Here is a 14,170-nt window from a genome sequence, read left to right as displayed (position 1 = left end):
CCCTTGAGGCAGCAAGGGGAGGAGCAGGAGTTGGTGCTGAGGAGAGCCGGCTTAAAAGATGGTTCCCCCCAGAACCATCTCCGTGGGAGGCAGGGGTGGCAGAGGCACAGCAGGAAAATAGCGTGAGTGGGAACTGAAGCAGACCCCACTCATGCTGGTTCCCACTGTGGCGCTTCAGCCTTTGAAATGTAGCAAGTGCCCCGTGTCTTGCTACATTTCAAAGAATGAAGCGCTGCAGTAGGAACACAGGGTAAGTAGGACTGCTTGATTCCCTGCTCGCCGTGTGCTCCCTGCGGCACCCCTCCCTTGCTCTCTCTGAGAGGCAATTAAGGGGGAGGGGAGGACAAGCTGGTACTGGGGGGAGCTGACTATCAGAGGCAGTGGGGGTAGGGGAGAGAGATGGGAGGCTGTTGAGAAGCAGCCCCTGTCCGCAGGGGTCCTAGCGGGGAGCTGGGCCCCCTTTGCAGCCAGAGGCTGCTGCTCCCAAGTAGCCCTGTTTGCAGCAGCCAGGGCTGGCCGCAGGCAGGGGCTGCTCCAGCAGTAGCTCATCTGCAGCCAGCCCTGGCCGCTGTAAATGGAGGCTGGTGCTGGAGCAGCCTCTGGCTGCTGCAAACAGAGGCTGCTCCAGCTCCAGGGCTGTCTGCCACAAACAGGGACTGCTGGACTCAGGGCAAGCCAGGCTCTAGCAGACCCGGCTCATGCGGACGCTGTGCCTCTGCATTTTAAATGTTGTAATAGCCCAGCAGTTCTTACTACATTTAAAATGCAGAGCCACAGCATAGGTGGCTCCTGGAACTATCTCCGCAGCAGTTCTGCATAGCAGTGCTATCAACGAACTGTATAGTCAATCATATTGTATCGACTATACGATTAACTCGGTAACCGCAATTTAACAACCCCAGAAGGAAATTTTCCAAATATGTACTGATACCCTGCCTTCCTAAATTTTGAGGAAGACTCAATGCTCTGCTATTTTGCACATCTATAATCAACTTTAGAGTAAAATTAACAGGACTTTGATCAGCTTCTCTATTGCAAATGAAAATCCGTGCCAGTTGTTACAATGATCAGTATGTCAATTTAACTGGCAGTTGCTTGGGAAAGACAGAGGTATCAGAGCCAAACACCGAAGGTTTTTTACTGGGGAAGATATAAGAGAGGCTAAGCAAGGAGCAGATTAGCAAAGATCCATCTCTTTCAGGAAACTCTGGAGTGGAAGGTGGTATTTAGTTTTTTGTAATAACTGAACACTTGGACAGCCACCCAGGAGAGATTCAGATGCCAGCCAGTGATCATCAGAATGTCCACAGCCAGCAACTAGGGATGTAAAATCCAGCATAATGGGTCAACCAGTTAACCAATTAAAGGGGAGTATGGGCGGGAGGTGAGATCGGGCTGGAGCAGCCACACCACCACAGGCAGGGGCTGTTCCATCTCCGCCAGAGCAGCCCCGTCTACTGGGTGATCCAGCATGCCGCAAACAGGGGCTCCTCTGGACGACTGAAGAAGCCCCTACTTGCAGGGTACCCCAGCTTGCCGCAGACAGAAGCTCTTCCAGACAACCAGAACAGCCCCTAACTGCAGTGGGCCCCTCATGGGGTTGGAGCACCAGTTAACTGGAACCACTAAGCATAATCCATTACGGGTGATGTTTACCGATTAACTGGCTAACCCAGTGGTTCTCAACTCATTTCAGTCCACGGACCACCAGGCCAATCAAAAAATGTTCGTGGACCACCTTCAGCACATGTAGCACAGGACAAACAACACGGCAACCGCTCAGCACGACGGCGGCAGCTACGCTGACACTCAGAGCCTCAGACAGAAGTTACTGGCAACACAATGTGGTTGCGTCCTAGGTGATGTTATGGATGACGCACTGCGTGCTTGTGAACACGGCATAAAACAGCCTAATGGCGGCGATGCTCATGCCATGTGACTTTGGACAATGTTCCTGGGGGCCACCAAAAGAGTCACCATGGACCACCAGTGGTCCATGAATCACCAGTTGAGAACCACAGGGCTAACCTTTCACATCCCTACCACCAACATGTATTTCTACTTGTGGTACACATCCTGTTATGGCTCAGTGCACATCATAAAATTTACTCCATACATGAATGGAAAAAATTAGAGGTAACATTGATCAGGAGAGGATTGGGGTTTTCAAGTTTACTGAAAATGGAGCCCCAATCAGAGATGAGTTACAGCACCTCTCCTTTTACAATTGATGGAAATGATGGATACATTGGTTTTCTAACCAGAGTATTCCCTCTGGACATTGATGGTGGTTCTTTGTTTTAAACACATGCATGCACGCACACCTAAAATAAAAAGGCCTATACTTGATCTTCACTTCTGGCTTTTATATAGTAACTGTTTAAATCCATGCTTACAATAACAAAAAAGGACCTCATTAGAATGCTTCTATCATGAAGGAGAGATATACATCCAAATACCCCTGAAACCACCTCAGAAAAATTAATCTTATGCATAAAACTGCCTTTTCTAATAATCAGACACCATTGAGGATCCTAAGAAAGCCAAAGTAATCTTTCCCTTTCCTTAGATTGAGAAAGAAGATAATTCTTCAGATAAACATTTGTAGAAAAGGAAAGGGGGAGAAAAAGAAAGGATAAATTCCACCTTGCCTAACCAATCAGAAGAAATGTTCTGCTAACACTAGAAAAAACAGGCATAATTAGCACAGTTTTCTAGAAGGGGAACAAGTCAAGTTCTCCCGCCCAGCCCTTTCTTCCCTGCAAGAGCTATCATAAAGAGAAGGAATGCTTATTTCTTTATATGGTGCTACAGCAGTTTTTTAAAAATCATAAAAATATCATGTTCAATGTTTAAAAGGGGTTAATTTAAAAGGATTCAACAACAAATGATTGTTTTGGAACTGCAGATAATTGTTTTGAACTCCTCTTCTCACGTTCCATGGCTTTTGAGTGATCTAGGCCAGGGAATGCTTGAGAAACCCTATTGCTTAGCAGCAGTTTCCAGAGGAGATAGCCTGATTTATCTGCTCCTCCCCATTTTCTACACTCTGAGAGGATTGTATTCAAATCTAAACGCTAAACACCACAATGTGGCACCAATTATTCAGGTGTTAACAATGAAAGAGTACTCATATAAACCTAATATATGCAGATCAGTAAGCAATGACTTGAAACATTAAGAAAACTGGGGTTGTAATTACTAGCATTAAGATTACTAGGGATGTAATAGTGTAGTTGATTAACTGATTAGCAAACACTTAACGGTTAATGCTATAAACTACATGTACCTGCCCTCGCCCGTAAATTTTTTAGCAGGCTGGGCCCGGTTCTGGCTCATGCTGGGTCCAGGAGCTCAGATCCCCCTTGACAGGGGCTGCTGCCACCCTGTGTTGCTGCGTCCATATCAGAGGCAGCAGTATGAGATGACAGGCAGCCGGTCCACAAGGGTAGCTGGTTTTAAACTGGCTCCCTAGACAGACCAGCTACCACCTGGTACCCCATGCTGCTGCCTCTGATACAGAGGTAGCAGCACAGAATGGCAGGGGGCTCCTCGGAAGTAGGGCTGGAGCACCCTGGCTGCCGGCTCCACTCCCAGGGATTATAGAATAGACGAGTAACTGATAAGAATTCATAAGGTTAATCGACTATTCAGCTGACCAATACCTAACATCCCTAGTGTAAACTCATGCTCATACCTGATCTACACAGAAGCTGTATAAGAACTCTGCAGCCATGTACTACAGATTTCTTAAATCTTAATAAAATGACAAGAGATGGCTGTGGTATGGTTGCTATGCCAACGGATTTTCTAAATTTAAGCTATACACAACCTCAAGTTCTAATGAACTTTTGAAAGCCATTAGAAAACAAGTCCTCAATCCGGGAATGACATTTTGTAATGTGGAGACTTGATCCTGACAAACCTCAGTATGAATAATATATGAAAGGAACCCAGAGGGGACACTGGGAAGTAGCTGTCACTGCAGAGGCATACTTACAGTTTACCAGTGTAGCACAATTTATTAGCTGGTTGAGGTTAAGATTTAGTTAGCATTAGCTGGCAATTTTCATAGTATAGGACTGACAAAACATTTTTGCACAGGCACTTTGCCACCTTTGATGATACCTAATAAAGTTAGCCATTTTGTTAGAAAACTACAAGCGCCCCTTTGCAAATTCATTCTGAGAAGCTGTAAAGAACAGAAATTTTCCCCAGCTATAAAACATCTAAACATAAAAAGGTTTATGCAACGATAGCTTTTGAAGTATTTTTAGGTCCTTCAGATAATACATTTTATACCAATTATGTGCTGAACAACCTAAGACCATTATATATTCTCCTTTAAAAAAATGACATCTCAAGAGAAATTCCCAATTACTTTTCTCCAATTATAAAGGGTCCTCAATCCCTCGAGCAAAGCTGTTGTACCAAACATCAACAATTAATAAGACTAAGCAGACAGAACAAATCAAAGCAGCAACCTTTCACTGAAAGATTTCTTTAATGCAAAGTCTGTATGACTTTGATGGAATCACTAGACAGAACCACAAAGACTCACAGTGACAGACACACACCACCACATCCACAAATGAACTATGAAGTAGGGATATAAAATCCTGATTAACTGACGAAGCTGGATCCTGATTCTGCTCCTCACATGGGGGCTAGGGGAGGGATGGCAGCTGGAGCCAGCAGCCCAGCACATGGGGCTTCCAGCTTCTGCAACTGGCTCCCCCGCTCCTGCTCCCCACTCTACCCCTCCTGGCCATGTACAGGGCTCCCAGCTCTCCCTCCTGTCCCCAGCCACATTCGGGGCTCCCAGCTCTCCCCACCCACCACATATCAGGCTCCCAGCTACCCCCAGTCACATACAGGGCTCCCAGTTCTACTCTCCCGGCCACATATGGGGCTCCCGGCTCCTAGCTCCCCCTTACCCCCCATCACATATGGGGCTCCCGGTCCCTGCCCCCGCCATGCATGGTGCTCCTGACTCTGCCCATACACACAAATACATGTTGGGGAGCTGACTTCTGCTCCCTAACTTAGTGTATAACCTGGGTGAGGTGGAGAAACTTTATGGAAAAGGCCTTTTCAGAAGCTCCCTCTTATTTAAACTGAATGCATTCCAGCATTTGTGTACAAAGAGAAAATCTCTCAGCTAACCCCATCCAAAACCAATTGAAAGTATAAAATATCACCAGCCAGTTTCCAATTCAAAGTCAAAGGAAGGTTTAAACTTTACTTCTTCCACAATTACTACTACCATGCTTTAAATTGAGCAACCATGATCCTGAGGTCAATAGGAGCTGCTTCCTGCAGCTGCTAGACCAGAAAGCTCTCAAGTTTTAATTTCGCACCTCCAGAGCCTTCCTCTATTCAAGGTTTTGTGTTATGTTTGCACCTTTTGCAGACATCAGGAGACACACGAAAAAAGCACAGGGAACAAAAGGATGTTCCCTGTCTTGTTCAGAATATGGACATAATCAGATATTGTACAAAAAAACCCAAACCCCTTAATTCTGTATTCAGAATTTAGCAGGTGAAGAGTTTTGTAACTCTAAGAAGATTACTTGTTTTTATTTGGTAATAGTTTCCACAGAATCTTTCAAACAATTTCATTCATACATAAACCAGTCTGATTAGTTATGCACTAAAATAAAAGCTGGGTTTTCTTCAACATGAAGGTTTATTCCCAATAATAATATGCTTTTATAGAGGCATTCCATAGAAACAGATGCCCTCCTCAACTTCTATCTAGTAGGCAGTCTCACTTCTGAATACATTGCCAACCTTAGTCAGAGGGGGGACTGATAGCTCAGTGGTTTGAGCATTGGCCTGCTAAACCCAGGGCTGTGAGTTCAATCCTTGGGGAGGCCATTTAGGGATTGAGGGCAAAAATTTGTCAGGAATGGTACTTGGTCCTGCTGTGAAGGCAGGGGACTAGACTCAATGACCTTTCAGGTCCCTTCCAGTTCTACAAGATAGGCAATCTCTATTATTTAAATATTTGTTTTTAACAGATGTGAAAATAGGCAATTTTAGAGATTATTGTATTTTATATTATTTTGAGTTATCCAGATTTCAAGTAAAAGCACCAAGCCAGAGAACTATTCTATAGTTTGAGATCTGATAACTAGAGCTAGGCAGACACTGGATTTTCTATTTCTAGGAAAACTCACAATTTTGAGGGTCCAAAATGGAAATAAAATATATTATTTAAGAACTGTTTTGGATCATTTATATAATATAAACATTTGAAATAAATATCAAAACAACTTCTTTTTGAAATACCTCCCCCCCCCCAAAAAAAATCAAACATCCATTTTGACCTTTGGAATAGAAATGCTTCGGCCTCAAAATATTTTTTCAATTTCTCTTTCAAAATGAAATTTCATCCAGCTAAACATATTTCAAAAAAGTTGCAGTTTTTAAAAAAAATCAGCATTTTCCAACAGAAAATTAGTCAGAATGTTTCTGACCCACTCCATTGACAACTATGGGACTAGTTTGGATGTTGCTGTGCACCTTTTTTCAGTTTACATATATTCCTTGGGGGGAAAAAAACCTCAAGATTAGACTCAAAAATTGTTCCAGATTCATATAAAAACACATGCCAATAGTTTGCAGAACTGATGCATGGATGAGATAGAGCAGAATATGGTCGTTTGACTAGAATTGAGCATCAACTCGATCAAGTCTCAACTAATTTCTGGGCTCAAGTTATGAATGACTGAATATTGCACTCTCTTGAGGGTCAGTGGACCTGTCCCAAACACAAACACGTCCCACTTATATTATTGTGAAATATAGTTTGTAGTTATTGTGGCCTCCTCCCTCTTTTTTTTTTTTTTGGTGCCTCAAGGATGTCAGCACACTTCCAAAAACAGTGGCTGGCAGTTGCTTCTGAAACAAGCAGCGGTGCGCTGATTTTACGTTTAGTTTCTAAAAACCTGACCCTCTGCATGAAAACTACATGGATTCCTCCAAATACTAGTCATCTACAAAGACTATGTCATTCCCTAAACTACTTTTCACCATAACATTTGAAAAGATGTGAGTAGTGGGAGATATACCAATATCTAAGTTCAGTGTGGCCATTCTGAGAGGTAATCATAATCACCTATAACAGAGGTAGGCAATTATTTTTGACTGGGGGCCAATTCAGAAATTTTTGAAGTAGCCCTGGGCCACCCCAGTAGGGATGGAGCCTCAGGCAGAAGGGGTGGGGCCAGGATACTGCCGTGCTTGCCCAACCACAGACTCTAATTGCCCCTGGCAGTGGGAGGAGACTTCATGTGTTTCCCCCCTGCTTCCTCCAGGTCAATCAGGGCCTGGGGAGGGGGCGTATGTGAAGTCTCTTGCTCCCTGCCCCCACCCTGCAAGGGAGCCCTGCACTTACAGTCAACCACCAGCTGAGCAGCAGCTGGCAGTTGACTAAGAGCTGAGCTCCTTGCAGGGCAGGAGGAGACTTTACGCGCTCCCCCCAAGCCCTGACTGGCCTGGGGGCAGGGGGAGCGTGTAGTGCTTAGAAGCACTGCACTCCTTGCAGGGTGGCAGGAGACTTCGCACACTTCCCCCACCCCCAGACCCTGATTGGCCTGGGGCAGGGCCTCCACAGGATGGATCCGGCCCTGGGAGGTCCTTTTGCCCAGCCCGACCTATAATCTAAGCAAAATTTCAAACCTAGAATCCAATTTTTTTCAGCCATTAAGGATAGCCAATAACTTTATTTATTATTAGTGGAGCAATTTAAATTTCTCCATAGATGAAACCAAATTTTTTTTACCAAAAATTAAATTTACCAATTATAACAATTATTTGTCTGCACATTAGTTCCATTGACACTGAAGTCATACCTCAAATGTTCAATTGCTCGTAAGCTAAGGATGAGCCTGGATTCACACTAAGTATGCTCCGTTTTTCAAAATGTTTAGATTTTCATTTTAAATGTTTAGATTTTCATTTTAAATGGATTTAGGTAAAAGATGCAAGTAACAGATTAGCCACAAACCTATTCACTTGCTCTTTTACACAAACTTCTTACTAAGACTGTCAAAGCACCTCTTGTGTTTCTTCATAATTGATGTGATGTCCTGATGACATCTCTACATTACTAAGCATGACTCTTAATCAACCAGTTAAGAGAGAGACTTCCTCAAGAGAAGCCATGCCAGGTTTTACTTAAAGCCCAGGGCATGCTAGGTAAAGGCTTTGGGAGTTTAGTCAATACTGTGGGACACTATCAGTAATCAATATCAAACCTTAGTGCCTTTATATAAATAACTCCCCAATAACCTGGGACATAAAAGAATATTAGGCAACACATTACAGTTAAGTTTGAGATGTGCACAACACGTGCAATTCTGCTACAGAGGTAAGACGACTCTGGTATAGTGTCTAGTTTCAGAAGCAAATCATGATGGCTTGCATGCACTATCATATTGACAGAATCCTAGTCAAGAAATGTATTGAAGTGTTTATACATACAGTCCTTGGGCTCTTCAAAAATCCAGTGCTGCAGAATCATTTGTCAGCCATATTGACATTTCATTCAGTTAGCCAAAACCCTGATTTGAAGACATGCTGCAAGAACCAACTGTTTTCCTAGGATTTTGTGGGGAAAGGAGGAAATAACTGAGAAAGAGAGAACTGAGAGAGAGACTGATTGTCTGGGCATCTTGCTTAGCCTGTGGTTTAAATTAAGCAACGTACCTGAAACATTGAATATGCATAATTACAAGATAACATGCTTAAAGCAAAAAGTTAAAATGGACAGGTGATGGCAACAGTTTTGAAATACAGAAAACAAAGGATAACTATCTAAAAATTTGCTTACCAAAATAAGAGAAGTCAAAGGCATAATACTATAGAGTAGGGATATTTGGATCAGGGATGTGCCAAAATACAGTCAATTTCCTGAACTAGTCCCTGTCCTTTTACCAGCTGACAAATCAAACACCACTGATGATACCTCCCCCCCACCCCAGCAAAAGAAAAGTATCAATCACATTTCTTGGATGCAACAAGCAGCCGTAATCATTGTGCTTACAACCAAATCTGACTGCACTAATTGTCAAACTTATATCAAAACCATAAAGGTACTCCTAAGATTTTTTTTTTAATTTCCTTAAACTTAAAGATCCAAGTAACATCAAAAAATAGTATGCACATGCAAGATACAGTACATCACAAACTTTCCAGTAGAGCACAAAAATAACATGCATCTCACACATGTAAAATTGGACATGATTTTTGTCTGAAGTGTCCACATATGACTTTTGAGAAGTGTCTGACTGATATGGATACTTAAATTGTCTGTACAGCACAGGCATCATCATAATATCCTCACACCCCTTTCTGAAAAAGTGCTGCAACCATGAATATGACCACACCTCCAAAAAGAGGGTAGTGCAAGTTCCATGCCCAAATCTCTTCTATAATCTGAAGAGATTAAGATGCCAGTTACTGCTACCTGTAAGTGGCAGCATTTGTGATACACATATTTGAACAGCAAGAACTGGACACAGATTTACAGCTGGCCAAACTAGAAGTTGTAACATTGCTTATTGCAGGTGATAATACTCATCACTTGCTTCTTTTCTGAAGATAAGAATTTGAGAGGCAACTTAAAATACAAAATGATCTAACTTAAAAAGTAAACCTTTCTATTTACTACTAAAATACCAGCTATGCTACAACGCAGGGTTTCTTTTACGACTAACTGGTAACAGTTAGTATACATGTGATACTTTAAAAGATAACACCTTAAATATACATATTTTAAAATTTGAAATTTTAACTAAAATAATCACAAATTTATAATTCTGACCAGACCTTATAAAGTGTATTATTTAAGTAGTAAACACTTAAACAACACACATACTTGTATATGCATACAGCAACACCACACACACATACCCAAAGCTATTGTGTTGCTTACCACAATATTTAATTCCTTTACTTAGGTACTTTCTCTCAGAACTTAAGAACGTCTACACTATATTCTATATAATGGGTCTTACACCTGGATTTTTGGCATCAAAATATTTCTCAGCATAAGCCTATGAAGTCAGTAAATTCTTCTCTTTACCAAGCAGAAGGTGAATAATTGTAAAAAAAGCTCTTGTATAACTAAATGGAACTTCAACAGTTAAGAAAATGCTGAAAAGAAACTTTCAATCTTTGGGTTTAACTTGGTACAAAAACTCCTCTCTAAGCAAGAACTATTTGAAAGACATCAAACTCATCAAAGTACTATCACAATAGGTGAATTAAATAAAATCCATTTTCCAAAATATGATCTCTTGAGCAGTTATATTATATTCAAACTGCCTTGCAATTTCTTTTAAAAAACGACTGCATTTAGGATCCTGAGGATATGAAAGTGGTGCCTTTAAAAAAAAAAAATCCACTCCTTTAGAAGTTTTGCAAAACCATATTCAAGACATCCATTGCATGTGTCCTTTAAAGTAAGCAATTAAAATAAATAACACTTCTAACAACCTGAACTGTTTTCTACTTCTCAAAAGTTGTCTACAATTTGTACAAGACCACACAGCTATTTTACTAAGTATAATAAATTCACACAGGCAATCTATTTTTCTCCAAAATACCAAATGCATGTCAAATACTTAGACTGCAAGAATGTTTGCTGCCTAAAGGTTAATTCAGCAAGAACATTTAAATTTATACATGGGCCAAAATACATCCCTGAATCAGGACCCTTAAAGGCAAGATTAAACTGTACCTGAGTGAAAGTGAGTCCTAAACAAAAAAAGTGGTGCAAATTGAGATTCACTCAAAAATACGATGCACCTTCAAAAACGCTTATAATAAACTAAATATGGGGAAAGTGCAGGGTTTCAAAACTCGTAAGAAGCCCAGATTTTTGTTATTGATGTAAAAAGAACAAACTGAAAATCCAAATGTCAAATTGAGCCTTAAATAAATAAACCCCATAAATAATCCAAGTTTAAAGTTTGCAACATTTTAAGATAACTGGTGTTTTTAAATGCACATGTTCTGAAGACTCAAACCTACCACACATTTAATTTCTATTTTCACCTCTTGCAGTTCAATGTTTGTGGGTGGGTGTGTTTTTAACACACACCAGGAGCTAAAACTAGGTGTAAACCAGTGCAATGAAACACTGTGAATTTTCCCCCAAACTACAACAATGCAATCTCCATTTTGAACAATGCACCTCCTTTCCCATCTAGTAAATATAGTTTTGTTCTAAAAAAAAAAACTAGACCCTGTTCTAAAAAAACTAGACACTGTATCTTCAAGGCACACTTGCAAATCCAGTTTAATTTTGGAGAACACCTCATGGTGTATGCACTTCCCTTTCTTGTGTCTGCAAGAACTTGATGTTACAGGCATCCTTGTCTGTATGTATTTGCAAGAACCTCATTAGTATGTATACATCTTTTCCTTTACAAAAGTACCAGTGGATGCACGACATACAATTCATTTGCCACTGTTTGTGAACACTTTCTGGTGTAGCATGCGTCTAGATAGTTGCAAGCCCTCTCTCTGTGGGTCTGATAGCATCTCTGAGTACACATATTATTTCCCTTTCCATGTGCGAGTTTATAAGCACCTTCTGATTCGCAAGGCATCTGTGTGGTTGCCAGCACTGCTCGATTTGCATGCCTCTCTTCCCCTGTGTCTGCTTCCAGGCATCCCTTATTATTGTTTGCCTTTCCCCTCCCCTGCGAAAGCTAGAGGGAGCATGTGGGGTGCCCTCCCCTTCTTTCACAGTGCAGCCCATTGACGCTATACCTGGGGTGCTGCTGTAGGTGCTGTGGCTCCTGAAGCTGCTCTCAGTGCAATAGCTGGCATCATCTTCATCCTCCATCTCCTCGGGGTAATCGGAGTCGTCGTCGTCCTCCTCCTCCATGATCTCCTCCTCCTCTTCCTCCTGCTCCTCAGAGTCCTGGTTATCCTCGGGGTCTCCCTCCTCTTCCTCTTCGGACACCGCGCTCTCATCCTCCTCTTCGCTCTCATGATCGTCGTACACCACTTTGCTGATGCTCCTCCTGGACGAGGCAGCCCTGCCTTGGCTGCCTCCTGCGCCGCCTCCCCCCGCTGCTCCAGCCCCAGCCCTGCCCCTGCCCCGACTGCTGCTGCCTCCCCCACCAGGGGTGCTGCTGCTGCCGCTGCCTCCCTTCCTCTTGCTGCCCCCTCTGGGGGAGGCGGTGGAAGAGGAAGAGGCCTGGGCAGCCCCGACCCCCCTCGGCCTGGGCCCCACCGCCTCCACCTGGGCCGAGGCCGCCCACCTGCCCCGACTGCTGCCCCGCTGCCGGGACCTCAGCCCCCCAATGGGGCCCGGTGGGGCGGGCGGAGCCGGGGAGCTCGCCTGAGCGGGGGCCGCCGCAGGCTGCTGCTGCTTGGGCGGCCTGCCTCGCCGGCCCCGCATCTCTGGGCGCTGGCCGAGGGGGGAAGGGAGGGGCAGGGAAGGCTGGGGAGGGCGCTCGGAGTCCGGACAGGCGGCTGCGGGGAAGCTCCCCCCCCCTGCGAGAGTTCCGGGCCGAGGAGGGGGGCCGCCGAACTGCGAGGGCCGAGGGATCAATCCGAATTGCCGGCGTCCCGCTCCGGATCGCTACCGGCCGCCATCTTGTTTCTTCGTCTCTGCCTCGGCTCGCTCCGCTCTGACTGGGGGAAGCGGCGGCGGCAGCAGGCCCTGAGCGCCTCACGTGACCCGCCCGGGCCGCCGCGCTCCGCCAGGGGGCGCTGCCGCTCGCTCGGCTGGAGAGCCATGTTAAGAGCCACGGCGCCCGGGGGGTAGCGCCGCGCTCGCGAGCCCGGCGCCAGAGCGCTCGCGGCCCCCCGGCTGCTGCCCGCGGGGCTCCCCTCCACCCCAGCAGGGCTCCCTGGGGCTACAGCCGCCTCAGGGCTCCCCTCACTCTGCGGCCGCAGGGCCGCCCCCTCCCCGTGGCTAACACCTGCCACAGGGTCCTCCACACTGCCCAGCCACAGGGGGGATGCTGCTCCCTGTGGCTAACACTTGCCCCCAAGGATCCCCCACACCGCTTGGCCAGAGGGCTCTCTGCTTCCTGTGGGTCACACCTACACCGAGAACTTAAAAACAAATAGTCTAGCGGCACCTTAAAGACTCACAAAACATGGTCTCATGAGCTTCCTGGGTACAACCCACTTCTTCAGATGAATGGAGTATTAAAAGTCCAGTTCCAAAATAAATGGGGATGGGGAGAGAGAAGGAAGGAATTTTTTTTTTTAAATAGTGAATTAGAGTATTCATGGTACATGAAGTTGATAAAGTGCAAATTGTCCTTAAGTACCCATTGGTTGGTTGGTTATTAGGATGTGGAAGGTTGTGTGCTAGCCAGATAATGTCTTTGTTCATACCTTTCTGATGGGTCCCAAACTTGTAAATCAAGTTAAGTTCCAACGCTTCCCTGTGTATTCGGCTTGTGGAATTGGCCTGAAACAACACTGAGTGACTTTGTGATACATTAATGAGTATCCAGGCAGGTTAAAGTGTTTTCCAACAGGTTTCTGCATGTTGCCTTTTCAGATATCTGATTTGTATCCATTGATTCTTTCCTGTAGAGCAGGGTTCCCCAACCTATTGGTCGGGACCCAAATATGGGTCGCCATTACATTTCAAAAGGGTCGCCAGGTGTCTCCCCAGTTTGCTCTTAAGGAACCATTCATACATTTTTTGAATTGCCCTGGGTCACCATGTCTTCCTTAGTGGTCAAAATGGGTCCCCATCTGGAAAAGGTTGGGAACCACTGCCATAGAGACTCTCCAGTTTGACCAGTGTAAATGGCAGAGGGGCATTGCTGGCATAGATCACATTAGTGGATGTTCAGTTAAATGAGCCTTTGATGTAGTAGCTGATGTGCTTGCGTCCAGTGATAAAATCGCTTGTGTGGATGTGTGGACAGAGTTGGCACTAGGGCTGATTGCAGTGGCGGGTTCCTAGATGATTATGATGGAGGTGTGCGGCATGGTTACTGGAAATAACTTGTTCAAGGTTAGCAGATTGGCTGTAGGTGAGGACCTTTCCCCCAAGGCCTATGAGAGTGAGGGGTCATTTTCCAGGATAGGTTGTACATGGTTCATAATGCATTGGAGGGGTTTAAGTTGTGGGCTGTAGGTGATAAGTGGATTTCTGTTTTCTCTGCTTGGCCTGTCT

At 44.5% G+C, this 14,170-nt stretch overlaps 1 protein-coding gene across 17 annotated transcripts in view; it reads right to left on the bottom strand.

Annotated features, from left to right (window-relative positions):
- The window catches only part of BPTF (bromodomain PHD finger transcription factor), a 100,762-nt gene extending 88,093 nt beyond the window's left edge, over positions 1-12,669 (bottom strand). For all 17 annotated transcript variants that reach the window (XM_075903927.2, XM_075903923.2, XM_075903933.2 and 14 more), the window contains exon 1: positions 11,788-12,669. In XM_075903927.2, coding sequence (XP_075760042.2) covers positions 11,788-12,424 — 637 coding nt within the window. In that variant the 5' untranslated portion in view covers positions 12,425-12,669. The remainder of the gene's footprint in view (positions 1-11,787) is intronic.
- Positions 12,670-14,170: the final 1,501 nt, after the last annotated feature.

This window comes from Pelodiscus sinensis, chromosome 20 (assembly GCF_052426305.1).
Source record: "Pelodiscus sinensis isolate ZL-2025 chromosome 20, ASM5242630v1, whole genome shotgun sequence".
Classification (NCBI taxonomy): Eukaryota; Metazoa; Chordata; order Testudines; family Trionychidae; genus Pelodiscus; species Pelodiscus sinensis.
Note: the sequence above shows the minus strand (reverse complement) of the source record. Positions and strands in the feature narration are given on the sequence as shown.